The sequence below is a fragment of the Mytilus edulis genome, chromosome 3 (genome assembly GCF_963676685.1).
Source record: "Mytilus edulis chromosome 3, xbMytEdul2.2, whole genome shotgun sequence".
In the NCBI taxonomy this organism is placed as follows: domain Eukaryota; kingdom Metazoa; phylum Mollusca; class Bivalvia; order Mytilida; family Mytilidae; genus Mytilus; species Mytilus edulis.
This window is the reverse complement of record NC_092346.1, coordinates 3,064,636-3,090,525: the sequence shown is the minus strand read 5'-3', so window position 1 is coordinate 3,090,525 and position 25,890 is coordinate 3,064,636. Positions and strand designations below refer to the sequence as shown.

Here is a 25,890-nt window from a genome sequence, read left to right as displayed (position 1 = left end):
ATTCGAAGTATATAGTGTTTACAATGATTACACGTCAACAGATGTGTGCCTATATAGATTCCGTTGATATTTGGTTAAATAATATATAATTTTAAGTTACACTTCGAGTCCATGTTCTGATAATACGATTAACTTTTAAAGGAATGGTTGGATTGAACGTGCACACTTACAATAATAGATACAAACTTTTGCTATCCAATCTACTTTCATATTTGTGTGTAATTTTGTTTTTAAAAAATTCTAATGTTGAAGCATTGCTATGCAAACGTAGTCACCTTATTTAATGTGAAAATAAATGATTTTAGACAGCTAAATTTTTGTCTGGAGCCAGTGACTATGATAATGTGACGATTATCCTGAACAACCTAGAAAACATAACGAGAGATAATAACAAATTACGGTCTGGTGATCTGAATGCGTCATCTGATATACTGAATGAAATTGCAAAGTATATAACAAACCATACAGAAGAACTTTCCGTTGATCAGCTAGAGGTTAGTTTCTACAATTATACATCAAGAATACAATATTTTCACATGGATCAGTAAAGATACAAGAAGCAAAATAAATGTTCATTTATACATACCAGAATATTATCAATGTAAATCCTTGTAAAGAGTTGAAATATGGAGACACTATGTTTATCAAATTATCAGATCTAATAGTATATTGTTTAATAACGCAAACAACTATCTGTTAAATCAAAATCATTTGTTTTTTTCAGATCTTTGGATCTCTATGCGACAATTTACTTCACGAAAGAAACCATCAGTCATGGGGAGAACTTAACAACGAGGTTTATATTTTGCAAAATAATATATATTTAGATAAGGAAAGCATTACGACAGTATTCATTATGTTTAACTTGTTTATAAATACTTTTATGCAACCGTCTACGTGTCATAATTGTGTAAGTAGTAAATGGTTATGTTGTAAGTTACTGTTCTCAGCTAACACGATTGGGTTTGTTAAATGTCTTTTGCTAGTCACAAATATATTTTTTTATAGGTTTAATTTTACTTAAAACTTCATAAACTTTCTGCGTAAGATCTGTTCTTTGGACGTGACTTAATTGTGAAGGCTAAGAGCTGAAATCTTGAACCAAAATATGTACAAACAATCAAATTTAACTAACGAAGCTATAGGCATGCTAAAAAGACATTCATCTGAGGTAAACTTGCTTTAATAGATTAAAAGGTATTTGCTGAATTGCTATCTTAAATTTCATTATGTCAGTGTATACTATTCATACATCCGAATTGTTAAGTATTTGTCCCGTTTAGTCATTTCAAATGATTGAATAATTTACAAAGTAGGATGGAAGAAAATAATCATTGTACACTAAATCTCATAGCCAAAACATTTTGCAAATTAGACCTCTAAAGAGGCTTTGGCTAATGTGTTGTAAAAGCATTATAAATCATTTACAGTTGTTGTTTTCTATTCGTTTTGTCATTTGATTTTGCCATTTGATTAGGGACTTGCCGTTTTAAATTTTCCTCGGCGTTAAGTATTTTTGTGATTTTACTTTTTTCATTTGAAACAATAAGTAGACATAATTATATTGAGACAACTATTTGATATTTTCAATCTAATAATGTGTTTGTTTTACCAGGGTTCAGCTGGTGTTACCTCATTGGTTAGCGCAGTTACTGAGTATAATGATGCATTTGATGAAGTAATTGACGGTGAATTTTCATTTGTCGTCGCAAAGGAAAACGTTGGTACGTTTTTAATCTTTGACGTGTGCTGTTGTTTACTATTTATAGTTGTTAAGTGCTTAAGTTATTGAGCGTATAAATGCCTCGTGTAGAAACTTGACTTGTTAAATTTAAAATGAGGAAACTGGGTTGGAAAATTTACAATAACTTAAAATAGAAAATTTTGACAGGAGTTTCCATTGTAACTGTGGTTTTATATTTCTCTTACTTATCATCTTTATGTTATCCGTGCAGTCTTATCAACCCCATCTCTCATGAAAAAAGCATACAAACTTGAAATAAACAGGTAACATTGTTTCTCTGTGCACTCTGATATATATAAATATACATATCTGTCTCTAATTCTTACACGATTAATCCTTTTCCTGACCTGTTATTTATTTTCATTTAATCAACGTGTGGTTCGTTTGATCTGTGTTCTTCATAAATGTAAATTCGATTATGACGTCAAATGTTCTTGCTTTCTTTTAAATTCCACTTGTGTCGTCCTAAAAAAGCGACTATACCTGATGACCTCACAAGAAATAACACATCTTTAATTCAACATCAAATCTTGTTCAATTCGATATCTATTAATTCTCGACAGTTACATTGCAACTATTACAAGCACTCGGCGAGCCTCGAGTTTTAGATTTGAAAAATTAACTGTCTCGAGTGGACAAGTATGATATGACACTCGATACAGTAGAATTTATATATGCATCTTGTGTTATTATTTATTATAAAAGTAAAATAATTTATTTCAGTAATGGAAGTAGGAAAGACTAGTTCGGATGAGATAACTGTACCTAATCGATTGACACCATCCGACTCATGGATATCAGATTCAGCGACTGAAATTAAACTAAAAAAGAATATCTGTAGCGGTAAATAACAATATTTAAAAAAAAAGCAAGATACATGTATTGTCCATTCCTTACACTCAGTCTATGGCAAACATATAAAAGGATTTATCTTTATAAACAATAGACGTCAATTGAAAGTTTAAAGATACAAATGCTCTTGTCAAATGGCATTATGATGAACATTGTGCATTATCATTAGTTCAGCAAGTATTTTTGCTTTTGAATACACGGTATTATTATAATAACATTTATCAGATTCTCGTGAAAAGTAATTAATAGATGAAATTATTCTTTAATCAAATACTTGTAACTTCATATTGTCGCTTTCGAATATACAACTAAAGTATGCTTCTATTTATGGAATAACAACATGAGGATATACAATTTATAACAGGATTACAATATAGAATAATTTTAAATGAAATACGGTTTGATACGATATTCACCGGTGTACAATCGTGTTTAAACATTTTGAATATATGATACGGCCGCGGGTAGTTATGCTTAAATTGAACGACCGTTATTGTTTAAGGTTGATAAACAACATTAATCGTAACCCAATATCATAACCTATCTTATCAAAAGTGGACTTACAGTATTCTTAAAGCAAAAACAGAAATACAAAAACGTCAAAATAAAAACAAAGAAAAAAGAAAGACACTGTGCTTGTCATTTGCTTTCAGTATCGCGGTACGTGTCGTGTGATCATGTTGCTAGTTTAGGAAATGTTTTGTTCGTCAGCATCAAAACATTCTGTTAATAGGTAATTAATTGGTAAAATCATAGTACATACCATGTTTAAACGATAAACACAATACACATATAGTATGTCTCTTTCAGGTTTGACTGGATATAGTAGCACATTCTATAGAAATATTTCACATTTATTTCCAGAGTATTTATTACAAAATGGGTAAGTTTAAAAATGTTTTATTACAAAGGAAACATAAACTCTCTTCCCTCTTGGATGAAATAATGACCAATATATGCATTGTCACATATTCATGAAATCTGTTTGGACAACTCCCACATTTATCGATTCAAACAACTTGAAAACTAACAGATGAATTATAGACTCATAATACGTTTATTTTATTTTCTGTATATTCTATATTTGCTTGATACGACAGTTGTTTTCGCTTTGTTCTATAAAAAGTAAAATCACATTAATACTGAACTCCGGGGGAAATTCAAAATGGAAAGTCCATAACCAAATGGCAAAATCAAAAGCTCAAACACATCAAACGAATCTATAATAACTGTCATAAGTACAGGCATTTTCTTCTGTAGAAAAAGTGGATTAAACCTGGTTTTGTAGCTAGCTAAACCTCAGTGATACAGTCGTGTTGATTTTGTAAGGTTAAGTGGAATGTGTTCCTTTTAACTATATTGTCTCAGCACACTTTTTTAAAACAGGTATATTCACTCCGACTGTGCCTTCCTATGTCTAGTGGTTCCCGCTTGCATTCCGACTTCCTAATTAAACACTGTCCGCTTTAATATAGAAAGGCGTACTGATAATTGCATTTAACATTTAATTAATAAGAACATTTTAATTTGCTTCGTTATAACTTAATTTAATGTACTTGCAGGGACATAAGACCATTTAATGGAAGTTATGGTGTTAATTCTATTATAGCTGAGTTTACGGTTCATGGAACAACTTGTTCAGATTATACCTTAATTATAAAGTTCGATCATCTTTTGGTAAGTGAATATTTCCAAACCATCTCTTTGTAATGTTCTGCCACTGTTCAGTTTTGCTAAAATTACTGGTTTGTGACATTTTGTGGACTCCTTACATGTTTGGCTACGGGCATCGGTGAAGTGACATTACTTGTTGAAGTGCATTTAAATTGATATCGTTCATATTAATATTACCACTGAAAGAAAACCTTGGAAGTGTTAGTTTATTATCACCTTTAATGTTAAGGTATTCGTATTAACAAGTGTAATTGTATGCGTTACATCTATATATATTTCAATATATTATAACCTTTTTTTAACACACAAAACTCTCTTCTCCTTCCTTATTCGTTTTGCTTTGTCATATAAAATATCATTTGTTGGAATATTACCACATTTTTGTATTTATAATTCAAAGTCTATTTTCGCAAGGTAACACTTACACATTTGCAGGCACTGCATTTTAAAAAAAGAAATGAATATGGTTATGAAACACGTTTAAGCCATTTGTTCTCAACATGATGACTTCGTTATATGAACTATTTAATCAATCTATACACATTACAAATGTGCGGAAATATGGCACTACTGTATTTTAATAAAGTATCAATCTATCTAATTATATTGATTTGTATGTTCTTTTAAAAAGGAAAATTATTCCAAACCGTTGTGTGGACATTGGGATTTCAGTGCTCCGTAAGTATGATTATAGATTTTATTTTATTTAAAGTGCAACCTGATACAATATACATGAAATTAGAATTACATTTCAATACATTAGCAATAGTATACCATATCAGCCAGCCTTTAGAGGCTTATGAAGCATGAAGTATGAACAGTCTTTTGAAAAGTAAAAACATGCGTTATGATTGACAATGAGACTACTACTACTATATACAGGAAATAATAAACGTAAGCACATATCAATGACGAGCAAAGCCTATGGTGGTGTAGAAAGGTTTGAAACCACTCAGTGATATATAAAAATACGAATATAACACAAGGACATGCATGTTGTTCAAATTATTAACTTAAATACAGTAATCAGCATAAAGATGACTTGTTGAGACTATGCATGGTCATCTTGGTTGCTTACAATTGTTTGTTAAGGATGTTCACCTCTAAAGAGCCAAACTTTTCTAAAATTAAACTTTTTTCTTAACCTAATTTTTTGGTTTGATATGACTCCAAAACAAATTCATCAATGTTTACCCGATTTAGGGCTATCATAGTGAAAAAATCACAGTTGCACAATTAAACCTTTGTTTATACTTTAAATAAAGATGAAGTGGAACAATCTGAATAAGTTAAACTTAACAAAAACTATAGATAGGTGTTAATATAAGAAAGTTTTACCATATTTTGATGCTTTTTCATGTCAAATTTACCATGTTGTGAATTTTGTAAATCTGTAAGTTTTCTCTGTTTTAAGATCAAAATGCATTTCAACGTCTATGTTATAAATGATTGAAAAAATAAATATCTAAATAAACTCATCATATAGATACTAGGACTAAATTTAGTATATACGCGAGACGCGCGTTTCGTCTACAAAAGACTCATCAATGACGCACGAATCCAAAAAAGTTAAAAAGGCCAAATAATTATAAAGTACGAAGTTGAAGAGCATTTAGGACCAAAATTCCTAAATGTTTTGCCAAATACAGCTTAGGTAATCTATGCCTGAGGTAGACTAAGAAATTAGAATAGAGAAAAATATAATATAGGATATACGTGTTTCTAGTAAAATTATTTGTTGTACGCTTCATTCATTTTCCCCAAATTTTGGCTAAAAAGACTGACTTGATTGGTAAAAAAAATTAAAAATTTATTACTCAAAAACTACTTTTTGTGTCTACACAATTTTTTCACAGAGTTAAGTTTGATTGTTATTTCTTAAATTCAGGCTATTTTCAACTTATCACATATTTCGAAAATAATTTCAGAACGAGAAATCAACGAGACTGAAACGTCAAAAGAATATACATCCTTAAGTCTGCATCCATCAGTTTTGTTTATTAAACATCACCTTTCTTTTTAAATACAAGATACGCAGTTGTGTATCGTTACGAGTCATCCTTTGAAGATTGTTCGCAATGTAATATCAACAGAAATACTGCAAATGTGATATGTATATTTTATTTTATAGACATACTGTTAATGGAGCTTGGTCGACTTTTGGTTCACGAGTGGTAGACGCTGCTGACTCTATTACGAAATGCGAATATAATCACACAACTAACTTTGCCATTTTGATGAGTCCAGGGAGGACAGTAGGTTTATTCTTTTAAACAATATATCAAAGTTTGATAATACAATATCACATCTATATTTGTAGCTCTTTGTACATTTAAACTCCTAAATCGAAAATAAACTGACAACGTCATGGGTAAAAAAGATAAAAACAAACAGACTAACAAAAGTAAATAAAACATAACATAGAATATGTAAAAAATAAATAATTAGCAACACGAACCCAACCAAAAACAGGTGGTGATCTCAGATGCTCCGGAAGTGCAAGCAGATCTTGCTTCATATGGCATCGTGCGGCAGTATACTGCTCAACCGGTATAACTGTATGAAAATGATGAAATATGGTCTGATTGTAATTCATTGATTAGTTATTCAAAATTGTATTGAAATGTCATTTTATCTGTCTAAATAATGATTTTACATTTTTAAAAGCCATCGTCTCACCTATTTCCACTCAGTCTTATATCCGTAATCGGATGTGGAGTGTCAATCTTGTTTCTGGTCATAACAATTATCATTCATGTTGTATTTTGGAGGTAAGTGATCAATATTTAAATTTTGCATTATTGTTAATACGTTCCTGTATGAAGTCAGCCGTATAGTATCAAAGGACCGAGTCGACAAGAAGAGGGGCACAATTGGTTTCCATTAGAAGGTCGACAGTCGGTTGAAAAACACGTCCTCCAAACGTAATAAATGTTTTTTCAATCAAGAAATCAATCATCTTGATAATGTCAGTTTCAGAGATTTTTTTGTTTGAATCAGAGTGACTAATTACAAAGTAGGAGTTATCCCTCCCTAAGACAAAATACTTGTATCTACGCTTGTCATAATCTTTGGCCCAGAAGCGTCGATATGAACGATGAGTGCGTCAGAAAGGCAATAAGTGTTTCAGAAGGAATATATATTATACTTCATGGGGGAAAAAACCAGCTGACTGTAAAACAAGTAAAATCTGTATAATATGACACCTATAAAAATGATATTTAGAAAATTTACTTATAAATACTTGTCTGACTGTTCATGAGGTTAAAAAACTAAATCTCCCTGGGATGTGTTTTAGTTGATTTTAGTCTCTGATGCATGATTGTGTTTTATTATTTATTGTTTTTGGCTTTTAACTAGCTGTCAGCAACTGTGAGTACTCTCAAATCGTACTTTCTTGTCGATTTGACCTGTTGATACTATTTGTAATGCTTTTATTTTAATTTTATATTAATATGAATCTTGTCTATATAACAGCCTTATTATTTGGAATATATACTTATTTTCCCTTCTTTGTACTACATTTGTATGAACATCAAGATTATTGTCCTTAAACATGTACAGGGAAATTTTATTTAGCTCTATTTACATAGTTTTATTGTTGATATTCACCCATATTTATCTAGTTTTATTGTTGATATTCACCCATATCTGGTATTAAATTAGGTATTTATATGACAGAACATTCTTGGTATTCCTAATAATTGCAAAATCTTATATACACAGAAGTAGTATACCTAAAACGATGTTATTTTTCATTTACTTGTATACATTAACGGTTTTCTTCAAAAGTGATTATTTACTAAGGGTTTATAAATATTTCGCGATGCTGTCTTTCCTTGGCTTTGTTTGGACTTGTTTGTTGCTTTTTGGCCTTAAATGTGTATCCCTTATATTGTATTAACTATGTATTTGCATTCAGGTATCGCAGATCAAATGTATTCGTTCATAGTGTGTTAATTTACGTTTTTTTATTGAGTTAAGCCTTCCAATTGATATTTGACGTGTGTTTTTCAATGTTGTGGTGTTATACTATTGTTTCAGAAAAAGGGATAAGGTGTGATACCATTAAAACGTTTAATCCCACTGCAAATGTTTGCATCTGTCCTAAGTCAAGAATCTGATGTACAGAAGTTGTCGTTTGTTTATGCAATTTATACTTGTTTCTCGTTTCTCGATTTTTATATATATTAGACCGTTTGTTTTCACGTTTGAATGGTTTTACACTAGTAACTTTGAGGCCCTTTGTAGCTTTTTGTTCGGAGTCAGGCAAGGCTCCGTGTTGAACGTCGTACATTGACCTATAATGGTTTACTTTTATAAAGTGTTTTTTGGATGCTGGTTAGTTGATTCTAACGTTTGATTGCGTAAGTTGTTTTAAAAAGACTTTCCCTTCTTTAAAGGTATCTTGTATGTATTTATGTGAATTTTGTTTTACTCTAATAGGTTTTTGGTTTGATTCGTGTAGCTTAGTCTTTAGTTTTCTATGTTGTGTATTCTATTCTATTATTTGTCTAATTTTGTTTTCATTTTTAGCCATGGCGTTGTCAGTTTATTTTCTATCTATGAGTTTGACTCTCCCTCTTATATCTTTCGTCCCTCTTTTACATATGTTAATAATCTCCCACTGATTGCGTTGAATGCATTTATTTTTTTGTTTTATTAAGAAACAATCACATTAAACGTCTACTTTTATTATCTCACATAACGCCATTTATATAAAAGAAGAAAATGTCGATTCATTGGATACATGTAAATCAAGAATTGATCATGATTTCTTTGACAGAGGATTGCTACTCACAAGGAAGCTATTAAACAAAGAGTTTCAAATGGCGAAGTTGAAATCATCCTTTCGTTAATTTTACGGACGCCATCACGAGTTGTTTGACCGGCCGTAATGGAAGAACCGTTTCGCAGATGATATCGGATATGTTCATTATGTCGTAACTACAATACAATTCCCTACGCACGAGTGTGACCTACCGATCTTGACTATTTACCGAATTTGTAATGACATAAGCAACATATGGAGTAGGATTTGCTTACCCTTCCGGAGCACCTTATGGGGTTCTTGAGGCTTAGTCTTTAGTTTTCTATGTTGTGTCTCCTGTACTATTATTTGTCTGTTTGTCTCTTTTATCTTAAGCCATGGCACTGTCGGTTTATTTTCGATCAATACGTTTGACTGTACCTCTGGTATCTTTTGTCCCTCTTTTCTAAAATTGCATTCTATTAAAGGTTGAATAAAGTTTCTCAGATCATTTTTTCTATTATTTTTGCAGAGATATAAAGAATGCTCAAACCAAAGCAATGATGAACTTATGTGTGGCATTAATTCTGTCGTATATCATATTCTTAGCTGCTATAACTCAAACAGAGAATAAAGTAAGAAAAACTGGAAAAAGTCATTTCGTATATAATTGGTCATCCATTTGTTACAAAATTGAACATAATATGGAGAAAAAAAACAAGTAAATACGCAAACATTATAAGATAAAAGAGCCTCATACAAAGAAAACAATCGTCTAAACAAACATAATACTTAATTGATATATGATATAAAAAGTTGGTGCTCACTACATGTATCATCATTTAGATGTCGTTCCTATTCAGAAGATTTAAAAACAAATTTTCCAACCATGATGTCCATATATTACTCAAAAACGCCTATTTTGATTTCAGCACACATAAATATGTTTCAAGTGATTGCTTATATTCAAATGTATACTATATAGTTATCAAAGGTACCAGGGTTATAATTTAGTACGCCAGACGCGCGTTTCGTCTACATAAGACTCATCAGTGACGCTCAAATCAAAAATATTTATAAACCCAAACAAGTACAAAGTTGAAGAGCATTGAGGATCCAAAATTCCAAAAAGTTGGGCCAAATACGGCTAAGGTAATCTATGCCTGGGATAGGAAAATCCTTAGTTTTTCAAAAAGTTCAAAGTTTTGTATACAGGAAATTTATAAAAATGACCACATTATTGATATTCATGTCAGCACCGAAGTGTTGACTACTGGGCTGGTGATACTGTCGGGGACGAAACTTCCACCAGCAGTGGCATCAACCCAGTGGTGTAAATAGTTATCAAAGGTAGCAGGGTTATAATTTAGTACGCCAGACGCGCGTTTCGTCTACATAAGACTCATCAGTGACGCTCAAATCAAAAATATTTATAAACCCAAACAAGTACAAAGTTGAAGAGCATTGAAGATATAATTTGGGATCAGTTCCCTCAAGAACTCTCCAAGCTTTAAAACAAAATGTTAAATTACTACTTATTTCGGTCCAACTTATCCTCGTAAAAGATTTAAAGCAAATATATTAAACTTAATGCACTAAAAAAATAGTAAACAAACAAAAATAACATTAAGATAAAAGGTGGAAAATCCGGTAATTATTCACAATGCACATTGCATGAGGTACAACGTTGGTTTAAACTCTTACGATTAAAAACCCATCTGAAATACTTGTATGATACCGGATGCAACGCTCAGACACATGATTCTCTGATAACTTTCATGAGGTGCAGAACAAGTCACACAATTGTTACGCGGAAGATATGATTAGTAAGATGCATGTTATATAGCTAATGCTAATAAATTGTTTTGCTTTCATATATTTGCCCCATTATTGGATATTTAGTAATGTATTTAGTTATATCTTATTTAAGGTTGTCTGTTCAGCGGTTGCAGTTGCTTTGCATTATATGTTCCTGACAGACTTTGCTCTGATGCTGGCTGAGGGCATTCTTTTTGTGGAAAAATTAGTGTTTCTCTTCAGTAGATCTATAGTTAATAAGCTGATACCTGCGTGCTGGAGTAAGTATTAAACAACATTTACAACATATTTTAAAATGGACGACGGCAACTTTACAAAAAGATATAGTTTTCTCTTATCAGGCGAAACACATTGTTAAAAGAGGACTGTTTTGTTAATAAAGAATAATTACAAAAAATAAGACGGACTCATTTGCTATTCTTTCCTCGATATATGGCAAATGCATATATGTGTCTACCAATGGCTACAATATAATTAAAAAGATATTTGTGTACGATGATTACACTATAGTGAAGAACAGACTTACCTACCAAGCAATTTAACAAACAAACAAAATTGTGCTAATTGCATAAATTAATGGGTCATTATATTAAGAATGCCAGATGGGCTCGACTGATACAAAGATATTTTTTTCAGTTGTTCCTGCTGGTATTGTTGGGATTTCTGCTGGTGTGACTAAGCTTAAAGGATATGGGAATGATCAGTTGTGCGTATTTATTCCTAGTCATAAAATACCTTCTTCATAGAAAAAAATGCTAAGCAGTTTAAAAGCTAAGCAGTTTAAAACATATGTTGATTAAAAACATTATAACCATAAAAGGCAATGCAAGAATTCAACAATGATACAAATGATGATGATTAATGAATGCTTTAGTCCAGTGGTTAATTTCACGCTGTTTGTGATTTTTCAATTGATTAATATGAAAAAGAATATGAACCAGCATTTAACATCTTATTGTTTCACATAAAATCCGGTTCATATCCTACCCGAACCCAATATCCTTACATTCAGCTTTTGATCTTCTCCGAAATTCTGAGAGCATATCTGAATAACCCCTCTGAGGAACCGGTAGTTCTGCAGAGAGCATTAACACTCCTATATTTGAAATGTTGACATGGATTCGAAACTCTAGTTTTACAGGCTTTCGAGCAATGTCAAATTCAGAGTATGTTGTTTGAGTTAAACACCAAACCAGTTATAGGTTCAGTTAATTTCTGGAAGTGCATTAATCAAATGGTAAAATCTTATCTGATTAAAAATAAATTGATGATTTGGTAATTTGAACAAACATTTTATGTCAGATCTACCATCAAAGATCAGACACATTATTTTCAGTAATGGCATTTTTAACATTATTGACAACGTTATTATTTACACACGAACATTAAGTGCGTCTTTTGTCGATCTGTTCTTAGTCACCATTCAGTATATGCTTTAGATTAAGACAGAGTAGTATTTGCTAGATAATAAAAACAATGGAACATACTTTAGTATTTTGATTGAGGTTTTACTTAAAGACGAACTTTTGTAATTAACCAATGAATTGGTATGGGATAATAAAACAAAATGATGATTATGATCTTATGAAATAAAATTCAATAAAAACTAATCATGAATGTCTATTTTATATTATAAAGTGCATGTGTATGTTTTGTTTTAATTTATCGTATTCAGTGTGCATTCTATTTACCTTTACAAATAAGTATAGTAATTAGACAAGAATGCATATATGATCGTTAGAAGTTTGCTTTAATAATTTCAGCTGTTGGTTATCCCTTGAAACAAACCTCATCTGGGCGTTCATTGGACCAGCATTACTTGTTATTATGGTATGTATGTAAGGACGATAACATTAGAGATTCAGGAATTTTATGATAAGATATTAACTGTGTAATTACTAGTTTTTCTATCTGTCTTTCTTACCGTTACAGATCATTGAAATTGACTAAATTATAAATGTAACTAAAGCTAGGTTCACACTGCCGATCAGATAAACTCGATCAAGCCCAATCAAGACGGAAAAAAAAACGATCGGGATACTGGTTTGACTCAATTGACTAATTATCGGGGTGGTCTACTTTGGTCGTCATCGATCTCACTTTCTACTCGACAGTTTTTGACATGTCAAAACCATTCGAGTAAGGATCGAGAGGCCATTCACTCGAGAAGAGATCGAGAATTCGTCGTGTAGCGGTCGAATTGATCGGGAAAGGATCTTGTAGAGATCGAATTTGGTCTGAATACAAATAGTTTACCGATCAGTACCCGATCATTCCGATCATTTCCCGACCAACGCCAACCTGTACGATATGTGGTCCAGATTAACCCGGCCAATGCCCGATCGCTTCATGATCATAGCGACTTATTTAATGTTTCATCCCAGACCAACTCGACCAATACCCAACTTCTACGCGACCACATGCGACCACTCTTCGATCTCTACTCAGGCATAAACGAGTATCCATGACTGCTATACAATTCTCTAAAAATGTGTGCAGCTCTGATTAACTCTCATGACTTTGCTTCGGCAAAAATTTATATTGTCACTATTTATTTTTAACTGAACACAAATCCCTACATGTACAGTACGTGTATGTACGTTTGCAAGGGGGTATGGAATTTTTAAAGAGAAACTAAAGATACCAAGGAAACAATCAAACTCAAAGATCGAAAACAAACCAATACAGCCATAGTGAAAAATTAAAGCAGACGAGAGGACAAACAACAGTCTACATAACACAACATAGACAACTAAGCAACACAAAACCTAATAAAACCAGCTGATGACTAATTTAGCCTTCACAGTTAGTTTTTATCAACATCAATATTATATTTAACTTGTTTAATGGGCTATATTTTTGTTTGACTGTCTGTATTTTCTGTATGTTCAGACATTTTTGTAGTATGAAAACAAGAAGATGTGGTATAAATGCCAATGAGACAACTCTAAACGTGACACCAAATGACACAGAAATTAAAACAACTATATGTCAATGTACGGTCGGATGTTTACAAACGCTTTTTCATACGCTTTTTGACACAATTTAATAAAAAGAAATGAATTTTTATTTAAAATCGGGATAGATATGTGCATTAAAACAGTTTCAGAAAAGGCATCCTCTAGGGGATTGAAATTCTATTCTTGTGATTACAATTTATATTGCCAACACAGTGGTCGCCATGTCAGCCACTGTATTACCTAGATTTCTCGACACCCTTTGCTGTCTATCCCTTTTTGTTTGCCTTCTGCACTCTCTTCAAGCTCCGTCACAGCTATTGACCTGTCTTTCTGAGCTCTTATCACCTTGCCAAACAATCCAACTGCTTTATTTACATGAAATTATTTTAAATGTATATTTTTTCTAAGACCATCTGTGAACTACTGAATCTAACCAAATAAACGGGGAATATTTCAAAGTGACACAGATAATGCCCCAGCTTGCATATACCGATATAAAGATTCGTTGCCCAAGAACGGTAAAAGTGACGCCACAAAATTCGCACTTGATTTGTGTTTTATGGTATTGCGTTTCATACAACTTGGTTGAGGCAAAATAAAATTACAGAACGGAAACTAATTGTTGGGACGTACGTATACGTACTTACAGACGGACAAGGGTACATTTAATGCTTTCGCCGATGCAGCCGGTGATATAAAAAAGAATCAGACGTTTTATACTGAAATTGTCCATACCCAAGCAATACCTGACTATCCCTACAATCCCTATACGTTCAAGTCGATCTTGTCTGGCCGATATCAGGCGGAGATCGAGTATAGTTGATTAAGTCTAGCTAGTCGAGTAAAGATCGTGTAGAGATCGTGAATTGGTCAGAATTATCGAATGTGATATTCAATAAGTGGTCGAGTTGGAGTAGTGATGGAGTCATCAAGTAGTTGTGAATGGTCGAGTTAAGATCGTGTACAGTCTGATAGCTGTCGGGAAGATGTCGTTAACAGGCCCGATCAAGAATTTGGTCACGCTTGGTCGTAGAAATTTGAACAATCGGGATCATCTGATCGGCAATGTGAACCTAGCTTAATTAACATGTATATGGAGCGTTTACGGATGTTTTACACACGTCCAGTGCATGGTGTGATGTAGTAAGAAAACATTAATTAGAAGCAATTTCTGTTTCTTAACTCATAGATAAAATGTACACTTTGTATTTGTGGTACCAAGAAATGCCATTCCGATGCACATTTTATGCTTTACTCTATCTATAACTGTCGACAAAAATTGTTACAATAAAAATGAGAATGGAAATGGGGAATTTGTCAAAGAAACAACAACCTGAGATTTAATATTTTGTTGGTAAATCGCGAATAAAAGACACCGCGAAAATTTCAAGGTTTACAGTACGATTGCTTTAATAAGTTAAGTAAGGGTTGTACATTAACGGTTCACATTCTTTGCATGTTATTATAATACTAATGATGTGAATACACTGAATAAACATATGCAACATGTGCAGAGTTTCTATCAGTTGCTGAACTATCCTCGATTTTTGTTTGATTTATTCCTCTGAACGTTTGATTCTTTGACATTCAGACTGTGTCCATGTGGAAAAGAAGTAGAATGAGAAATACTATCTATCGTTATTTCAGATTAATGTTGTTGTCATCATCATTGCGGTAGATAAATTGATGACGATTAAATTACATGATGAGAAAACGCCTCAGGAAAAATCAAAGTAAGTTTATTATGTATGATCAATTTGTTTTGATTTACTATCGGTATCCTTAACAATCTTATTTTCCTATTATGAAATCCGTTTCCATTTCGTTATTCAATTTAGAATAAGATGAAATCTCATAAGGATTTCAGGACAGATGCTTAATTTATTGTTTCAGGTAAGGATGAAAGTTGATACCTACTAAAACGTTCAAACCTGCTCCATTTATTTTCACCTGTCAGAAACATGATATTCAGTAGTTGTCGTTTGTTGATTTGGTTCATACGTGTTTCTGGTTTCTTGTTTCTTATATAGATTAGACCGTTGGTTTTCCCGTTTGAATGATGTTACACCAGTAATTTGTGGTGCCCTTTTCTGTTCGGTTTGAGCATAGGCTTCGAATTGAAACTGTACTCTTACCTATAATGGTTTACTTTTACTAATTGTGCCTTGGATGGAGAGTTGTCTCTTTGGCACTCATAGCACATCTTCTTATATCTTATTAGTATTAACCGTTGATGATTGCATTGCTGAACATTATAATATGACGTCCTTTCAACGTCTGAATTTGAATTTATTAATATAACATGAGCTCTTCGACCAAATGGGTTGTTTGGGCTGAACAATTCTTACTCCTTCGTAGTTGGCTTTTTATGAATTTATTATTCTAGGTCAGACGTCATTTAATGACGGCGTTATAATAAAAAAAATAAGCATCCTACTGGAGAATGCACGAATTTTAAACTGATAGTCGTCGAAATGTGAAAATATAAACAAACTAAGATAAAAATGCCAATTTTAACGTTATGTTTCTTTTGTGTCGTGTGTTTCCTCTTACATTTGAGCGTGAATTCACATTATTATGAGACGTGTCAAGGTATTTTTCGATCCCAAATTCATGTATTTAGTTTTGATGTTATATTTGTTATTCTAATCGAATTTTGTCTAATGCTTAACTCGTTTCTGTGTCTGTTACATTTTAATGTTGTGTTGTCATTATCTTGTATTTAATGCATTTCCCTCGGTTTTGGTTTGTGACCCGGATATTTTTTTTCTATCGATTTATGAGTTTTGAACATCGGTATACTACTGTTGTCTTTACTTACTAAACACGTGTGTTGAAACATGGGAACAGCAATTATTTCCTTTCGCCTAAATCGCTCCGAAATATGGGCAACAGTAGTATACTGGTTCGGAATTCATATATCGATTGAGAATAGGAAAACTACGACACAACAGAAACACAAAAAGAAAATGTATCACATACATAAACGAACTACATGTATAATATAGCAATGGCAATTTGCCTGACTTGGTACAGGACATTTTAAGAAAAAAATGGGGGAGGGGGGGGGGGGGGGGGGGGGGTTGAACCTGACTATCTAAACCTCCCACTAGTATGGCATTGTTAACTGTAACATTAACATGGCAACATTACATGACAGGACTACAATACAAATAAATTGGAGAACATATAGGTCAGAGAAACACACAAATAAAAGCTATCAAAAGATACCATGTTTATAATTTTATACGCCAGACGCGAGTTTTGTCTACATAAGACCAGCCATTGGCGCAACCAGTGATGCAGCGAAACAAAGGAATCGCTGTCTTCGTCTTCAATTTTACATGTTGTCCCTTTATGTTGATGTTTTACCCCTCGGTATCGCTAAATATGTAAATTATGTAAATTAGCTGATTCGTGCATTTTTAATTAGAAAGTCAAATATATATGTTATAGTATCTTATATAATTAGTAAGTAATGATATGAATAAAACAAAAATGATTCTGTAATAACAGTCGTATTAAGAAGATATATCGTACAATTCATGCATATATTTGATTCAAAGAATTACATATGCCTATAAGTCCATTGTGCGTGTGCATAATATCACTTTAGAGCTATAGAGTACTCTTGACAAAAGAACTGATAACTGATAAAAAATTAGCAAAGATAAATATACTGCATTTCTTTGAACTTAATAGATTATATATATTGAACTTTAAATACATGAAAGGTGACATTAAAGATATAATTTGAGTGTTCACCCTCCAGCAACATGTTACACGGTATTACATCTTTGGATACTAGATGCGTGATGACATTTATCGATGGTATCATTCCCGGTTTACACATCTACATGAATGTGGATTCACATTATAGGAGATGCTTACCCTCTCGATGCATTCAAAACTTGTCTGGAGTTCAATATGTTTTATCACGTTTTGATTTAAAAGGAGACGGAAAATATTAAAAGACTCGTTATAAATCTAATAGCGTCATTATAAAACTAGAAAATAAGAGAACAAGGCGGATTCTTAAAAAAACTATAAACTAAGGTAATTTAAGGCTGAGCAACACAAACACAAATAAAGAAAAACCGAGATGAATTCGTGTGCTCTGATAGCGAAACGAGTTTTCCTTGTTGCACAAATTCGGTTTTTCGCAACGCCACAAAAAGGAGAAGGGTGAACTGCAAAGGTCAACCACATTATACGATTTGTTAACTAAATCAAATAAATGAAATTTTGTACCTTGATTGGTTCGTTGTACAGTTTAAAATGTCCTGTATGTGTCCGGTCACAAATCCGTCATGATTTATCGAGAATCGCAGACACATATATACATTATATCATCTTCACTCGATAGAAGAAGTATAGCACACTACGTACGGGGCAACCATTATTTAAAGTCAAAACAAGAAAAGTACCGATTTTTGTTATGTTTTAAAAATGATGTATGTTGTCCTTCCATAGGATTGGTTTAAAAGGAATCCGTGTCATGTTACCATTGTTTGGAGTAACGTGGATAGTAGGAACATTTTCGTTGAATGATGATCTGGTCATCTTCCAATACCTTTTTGCTATTTTCAACTCTCTCCAGGTAATATATTCCGGTACATGTTGAAATGTATTCTACAGATAATTTGAAAATGATAAACAGGTGCTATAATTAAACAGTTACAGTTAAGAAATAGGTCCACGGCAGCTTATTTTTCTTTTGATATATAAAGTACTCTAAATGAAAGGCAAACTGACAACGTCAAAGCAATAAACGAAAAAAAAAAACCCGACTAGAAGTCCTCAAAACACCTCATAGAAAACAAAGACTGGGTAACAGGAAATGATCCAACTCCGTCGACTATCATATGCACCCAGAAAGAGTTAGCCGATCAAGCAACAGTTATGTCACCTGTCTCATTAATCATGTAGGTAAATTCGAGCAAAAGAGAAAAAAGAGAACGAGATTATGGTGAGAATAATGGGAACACATTTATTGTGATCTATAAAACAGATATTCAATAACGGGCCAACAAATTGTGATTGACCTTAGTTTGATAGCTACAGGGAAATGGGAAGTTAAAACAGATATTCAATAACGGGCCAACAAATTGTGATTGACCTTAGTTTGATAGCTACAGGGAAATGGGAAGTTCACAATTTGCAAACTCCATGGACATTTATTTATTACCAATGATTGTTAAATTAAAACCGTTTTTTTTTTATTAAATTCATCTAACTGGACATAATTATGACAACATGATGATGTGTTATTAAAAGAATGCGATTCTAATTTTATAGATATTCGTATTCGATAACGCTTCAAACACATTTGATTGCTCCGAAACTAATGTTTATTAAATTTGATGAACAAAATAATGTATATAGAGAAAGGAGAACTTGTCAATGTCTGATAAACATTTTCTTTTAAATAGGGACTCTTTATATTTGTCTTCAACTGCTGCTTGACTAACAAGGTATGTATGTTAACAATAGAAAAAAGCAACAAAACAAAAAAGCAAGCAACTGTCATTATTATATTGTTGGACTTGAGCGACTGAAACGTTACATTTCAATAATACAATACTTTTAGATGTTAAAAAAAAATAAGATTGAATTTAAATATACACATACCATCGTTGAATTGTGAACACTTTCACCTTCAACCAGACAATCTAAAAATTTCATATGATTGTAAATAAAACAAACATTGAACAGAGTCCAAATGAAGTGAATTTACACTGAATCCGTAGGATGTTTGATGTGAACTGATTGATAATAGTCCTTCGGTCATGATTTGTTTTTGATAGTTGTAAGTGACTTTAAACTAGCGATCAGTAACTGCGGGTACTCATAAACATATATGAACATAAGTTAAGACTTTCTGCTGTTTTTGTAGTCTAAACGTATTTTGTCAGATACTTGATAGCGTTTGACGTCTAAGCCGAACAGTTTAAACTGTGTTACTTTATTTATTCCTTGTATGCAAATTCGTATTTTGAACGTCAGTCTTTGTTCCTTTTAAATAAAATTAGGATGACAAAAAAAAAAATCCGTATGTTTGTGTCTGTCCAAAGTCTGGTAACTCTGACATCCATAGTCACGTTTGTTTAGGTTTCAAAACCATGTTCAACCCACCATTTTTTCCTTTAAAATTGTTCTGTACCAAGTTCTGAATATGGCCATTGTTATATTATTGTTCGTTTCGGTGTGTGTTACATTTTAACGTTGCGTCGTTTATTTTCTCTTATTTTTGAGTGTAATTTCACATTGCGATAAGACGTGGCACGGTACTTGTCTATCCCAAATTGATTTATTTTGTTTTCATGTTATGTTTGTTATTCTCGTGGGATTTTGTTTGATGCTTGGTCCGTTTCTGTTTGTGTTACATTTTAGTGTTGTGTCGTTGTTCTCCTCTTATATTTAATGCGTTTCCCTCGGTCTTAGTTTGTTACCCCGATTTTGTTTTTGTCCATGGATTTATGAGTTTTGAACAGCGGTATACTACTGTTGCCTTTATTTTAGGGGACAGCTGAAGCACGCCTGAGAGTGCAGGATTTTCTAGTGTATTGAAGACCCATTGGTGGTCTTCAATGGTTTATTGCTCTTTAGTTGGATTGTTGTCTCTTTGACACATTCCTAATTTCCTTTCTCAATTTTATATAGGTTTTTTTATTTTGAGCATAGGTTAGGACAGGTTACCGGAAGTACAAAAGACGAAATGCCAATCCCATGAATTTAAAACTATCTACTGTATGTACTAATAATGTGAGTATATAGATATAACAATTGACAAAATTAATAAGAAACTGGGAAATACCAAAAATTCGCACTAAGTTTACCTTTTTGAACTTGAAATATCTGATACCGCATATACCGTAACATATTCTACATAAATGTGTATAATGGAAAATGTAAAATAACACAAATACTGAAATCCAAGTTAAATTCAAAACAGAAAGTCGTTCATTAGCATTCACGTGTTACATGAATATGCAGTGAAATCGCCTGATTCACGTAGCATTCGAGTGTTTAAATATCATGGATTCATGTGAACTGTTTTGTCGATTCCGTCAATAGTTTTGAATGTATTTTCTTGCATTCCCTTTTATATCTTAACTTATATAAAGAATCACCGATCAACAATATAGATAAGAAGACATGATACGAGTGCAAGTGAGACAACTCTACATCCAAGTCAAAACGTCACACCTCAGCACATTAGGAAATTATTATTTCTAAAACTTTATGATGACAATCCTATGAATTAATGATGATAATAATTATTTTGTAATTATTATTACCTAAATTCAGTCATCTGTACATTATAAAGATTAATGTTTTCTTTTGTTTTAAGGTGTATTTAGTCGTTAAAATTATATTCTGTGTGTTATACTCCACAATTAATGGAGGAATATACAAGAAACTGAACTAATAAAAAGAAAAAAATTGTTGTTCAAATTGCGGTCTTCAAAACGGAGCTTTGGCTCATTCTGCATAACATGTTACATTTCTGATTGTAGTATGGTCATGTTCTACCTCCTATTTAGATTGTTTAAGAAGTAATTGAGAGATATTGTCAACAGAAAAGATCATTTTTTATTCATTGTTTACCTAAAAATACATCAAACATAAAAGTTATTGGAAAGAAAGTTTATTTTTTTTCACAATGTTGCTTGTCGATTGTGTCGTTACAAAATAATTGTAAAAACAATACTTTTTTGTTGTCTTACAAATATTGTTACAACGACGTTTTTATTAGCAACATATTAAAACATTTTCATCAGTATCATGGTTTACACTCCATCTCTATGATCTATGCATATTTCGTTCTATAAACGAAAATTAATGATTTATAATTCATAATCGTTACTTTTCTTACAGGACAATCTTAAAACAGTGGATGAAAAACAACATCAATGCCCAGAAGAAATGAACGAGACAGTATAATTAATGATATATGTCAATCCAAGTGTGTGTGTTTTTATCATACGTTTCCCAATTCAGATTACTTGCAAGATTATGATTAAATTAGATCACCTTATTTCGAATTGGACTTGGAAATGATATGTGTTAGAATCTGTAGTTAAATTAGCGTGTAACTATATGTTTTACTAATCCTATACAAAATTAACTAATACTAATACTTTATTTTTTTCCTAATTATAGAGCTTATTACAAGCATTTTAATTAGATAACAGATTTTCATATTGCACATAACTGTTTTTGTAAGTAGCATATATTTGTAGTCTCTGATGTACATACATTTCATATTTTCTCTTTTTTTATATGTGGTGGTGATTTGTACTCTTTTAAGGAGTTATATATAATAACATGTTGTTGTAACTAATTATCTCTTTAACCTTTTTTATATTAGTTTCCCATTAATATTGTTTTGAATGAAATGTAAATTTGTATATATGTCCGTGTTAATTGATATCAATCGGATCGTAACGACAGCACGTACCAGTATCAGTGGTATCATGCTACAAAAAAGTAAAATCACAAAAATACTGAACTTAGAGGAACATCAATTCGGAAAGTCCTTAATCACATGACAAAATCAAATAAAAAAACGTATCAAAAACAAATGGACAAGAACTGTCATATTCCTGACTTGGTACAGGCATTTTCAAATGTAGAAAATGGTGGATTAAACCTGGTTCTATAGCGCTAACCCTCTCACGTTAATGACAGTCTCATCAAATTCCGTTATATTTACATTGATGCGTTAAATAAACAGACACAATAAATAAAATAGTCAAAATATGGGTACATCAGTCATCATCGTATAACAATTTAACTGAACACAAAAAACATCTACTATCTACGAACACATTCATTGATTTGAATGTCTGACGTCACATACATTTGTCGTTCAAGGTGCATACAATCAATTTTAAAATTTACATAGGAAATGTTAGCATACAGGGTTAACAAATCATAAGTATGTAAGAATGAATTTCAAAAATAGACCGAGATTTTAACTAGTCAAAAAGTTATATATAGAATTTATAAGAATCCACAAATAATTAATTTCACTACGTGATTGAATGATTTTGACGTTTGTGGTTCAACGTATATTGTAAATCATAATAGAAATATATCATAATGACATATAATAGAACAATATCATACTGACGGGATCTTTTAAAGTAGAGTCACGTTATAAGAACAAAAGAAATACAAAAAGTCGCAGATTCAAAACTAGCCAATTCTACTTTATGGTTTACAAATTGAAAATTGATAGATCTGACCAGAACACGAAAAAAGAAAAGTACTTTACTTAATGAATATGTTTTGGTGTAAAAACTATAGCATAAATAGTGGTGTTAACTTTTGATTTTAAAAATTCCCCCTATATTGCTATTGTTTCCCACATGTGTATGTATTGGAACCTCCTTGTAAATTCACCAACATTTCATATCAAACAGTTCATTTGATAACAGCCAACGCCTTGTATAATATTGTTAAATTATCAAGTTCTGTATATAATAAATGTCTTCGGCAAGTGTAGCTGGTTACGATCACAGAGGTCCAAACCTGAACAATTGGGGAAAAAATCGACAAAATTTTTGCCGCTTGAACATGTCTGAATATGACACAGAATAACTGTAGTCACAGAACTTGGATTAGTTACATGTATATGAATAGAATTTTTATACATTTTTTTTGGCTTTTGTGCAATACACTATGCTGTTGCGTATTGATCCCCTTCCCCTCCCTCTCCCACCACCACCAACAAAAATTTAGAAAAATTATCCCCCATTTTCAAAAAGAATATTATATTTGAAAAAAAAATCTTTTTAATATCTGAAATCTTAAATAAGAAAAAAAATTGCCCTCCCCCCATTTATTTGTACCCCTCTCCCCTCCTTTTCCAAAAAAAAATGTTTCCCTTAAGATATGCTCATATACTTAATTAAATTTTCCAACCATAATTACCCTTTTATATACATCATACAAGTTTCAAAAGAGAAAATGACATACACAATCATGATTAAAATTATTATTCCTTAATCACCATTTTTAAAAATAGTAACTTCTAAAAATTAATAGTCAGCAAATTACCTCAAGACAATACAACATTTCTTTATACATAATTTAAAAGCAGTGTAAGGGAAGTAATCCCAACATATTATTTGTATTTTTTAATTTTCAAGTAAACAAGAAACCTTGTTTCCCGCATTTTAACCCCTAGCTCCTCAACAGTTTGAACCTTAACCCCCAAAGCCAGTCCTAATCATCCCTGTGAGACATAGAAAAGTGTTATAATTTCAGAGAGATCCATTCACAGTTCCACAAGATCTTGTCTGGAAACTAGAAACATACTTATTTTGGGTCCCTTGTTGGCCCCTGATCCCTTAACTGTTGGGACTATTATTCCCAAAATCAAACTCAGCTTTCCATTGTGGTTATAAATCTTGTGGTCAATTTTCATAGATTTCTATTTAGATTTATCATAGTTATTGTCCGCAAACAAAATGTCTACGGACGACGACGACAATGACGACATGATACCAATTTGTGATCGTATCCAAATAGAGAAAAACAAATTTTGGAGGTTAATAAATTAAGAACTCACCAAACTTGATTTAATTATGCAATGCGAAAGAGTTGGCATGTTTCATGCTGGCACACCAAATGAAAAACATATCTTAAGGTAGATGGGGTGTCAAAATTATGATCCATTGAATTTTAAATAATTTGTCAAACGTAGTTTATATCATGCTTTTGAAAAAAAAATATTATTAAAAGGATGGGTCATGGAACATATTTTGTATAAATTATACATCAAAAACCCACTTTTCTGTAATAAATTGAAAACTACATCATAAAACTTTGAGATAAAATATGAGAACAAAGCTCTAAAAGTGTGCTTTCAGACATGTTCAGATAAGAAAAAAGAAAAGAAATGGGGTCACAGGACCCATTTTATGTAAAATACAACCATGAATATGTGAAAACCTGTCATGTCTTTATTCAAATGAAAATTCGTGCACATGAATTACCTACTACTCCCAAAATTTGCACATTTTATTTTATATCATGATAATTTCAGGTATTTCAAAATCCAAAATGAAGGAAACCACCCTATCTAAGTTTACCGACCGCGCAAGGGTATATAGCCGGTCAAAAACTCTAAAACTTCAATTTGTATCTTCCTTAATTTTGAATCTATCTTTAACTTTGAATGTTAAGCGAATTTAAATAAAAAACATGCGAAACAAGACTGAGTCATCATATTCTTCAGATCGAATGAGATCGTAATAAAACAGTTATTGATAGTTAACTATATTGTTTGTATTACTTGGTCAAGATTAGAGATGAAATTCATATTTTGCGTGCCTTCTATATGGCAATTCAGTGAATCATATCTTATTGACAAGTCTCATAACTTGAACAAATAACACAAATATGATCTGGACAATGTCTATGATGAATGCAATGTGTATTTAGATAACATGACTATCTGAATTCCTTAATAAAAATAAAAATGTGCAAAACATCTCTAAACAGATATCATATTTTGACCAAAAAATATGCATTTAATTGTACTATGTGAATACAATGTATTGGATGTGGAACTGTAGTTAGGCATCTTTGTATACATTATAGTGTGACTCTACATATCATTAAACAATTATTTCTATTATATATATATATATGTATAAATTTTATTTAACCAAATAGATTCTTAATATAACTGGGATTTTGTTTTACTGTGTTTCCTGTAAAATGTAATGGATTATACACACATGTTGTCCAATATATAAACTAAAGAACTTTATATATAATTAGTAATAAAAGACAATAACATAAAAAATATACCATGTTTGTTATAAGTTATACATTGCCCAGAGAAAAGAATGTACAATAACTCCGACTTATTAATTTCAATGAGGCTTAAAAGAGGGACAAAAGATACCAAAGGGACAGTCAAACCCATAAATCGAAAACAAACTGACAACGCCATGGCTAAAAATGAAAAAGACAAACAGACAAACAATAGTACACATGACAAAACATAGAAAACTAAAGAATAAACAACACGAACCCGACCAAAAACTGGGGGTGATTTCAGGTGCTCCGGA

At 31.9% G+C, this 25,890-nt stretch overlaps 1 protein-coding gene across 1 annotated transcript in view; it reads left to right on the top strand.

The window, feature by feature from the left end:
- The window catches only part of LOC139514173 (adhesion G protein-coupled receptor L2-like), a 29,467-nt gene extending 4,031 nt beyond the window's left edge, over positions 1-25,436 (top strand). Inside the window, exons 3-20 of the mRNA XM_071302961.1 lie at positions 306-494; positions 725-796; positions 1,616-1,724; positions 2,468-2,587; positions 3,407-3,479; positions 4,159-4,273; positions 4,902-4,948; positions 6,402-6,525; positions 9,057-9,124; positions 9,553-9,655; positions 10,951-11,098; positions 11,475-11,544; positions 12,602-12,668; positions 15,446-15,531; positions 18,272-18,398; positions 19,231-19,272; positions 20,483-20,563; positions 21,680-25,436. Coding sequence (XP_071159062.1) covers positions 306-494; positions 725-796; positions 1,616-1,724; positions 2,468-2,587; positions 3,407-3,479; positions 4,159-4,273; positions 4,902-4,948; positions 6,402-6,525; positions 9,057-9,124; positions 9,553-9,655; positions 10,951-11,098; positions 11,475-11,544; positions 12,602-12,668; positions 15,446-15,531; positions 18,272-18,398; positions 19,231-19,272; positions 20,483-20,563; positions 21,680-21,745 — 1,707 coding nt within the window. The 3' untranslated portion in view covers positions 21,746-25,436. The remainder of the gene's footprint in view (positions 1-305; positions 495-724; positions 797-1,615; positions 1,725-2,467; positions 2,588-3,406; positions 3,480-4,158; positions 4,274-4,901; positions 4,949-6,401; positions 6,526-9,056; positions 9,125-9,552; positions 9,656-10,950; positions 11,099-11,474; positions 11,545-12,601; positions 12,669-15,445; positions 15,532-18,271; positions 18,399-19,230; positions 19,273-20,482; positions 20,564-21,679) is intronic.
- Positions 25,437-25,890: the final 454 nt, after the last annotated feature.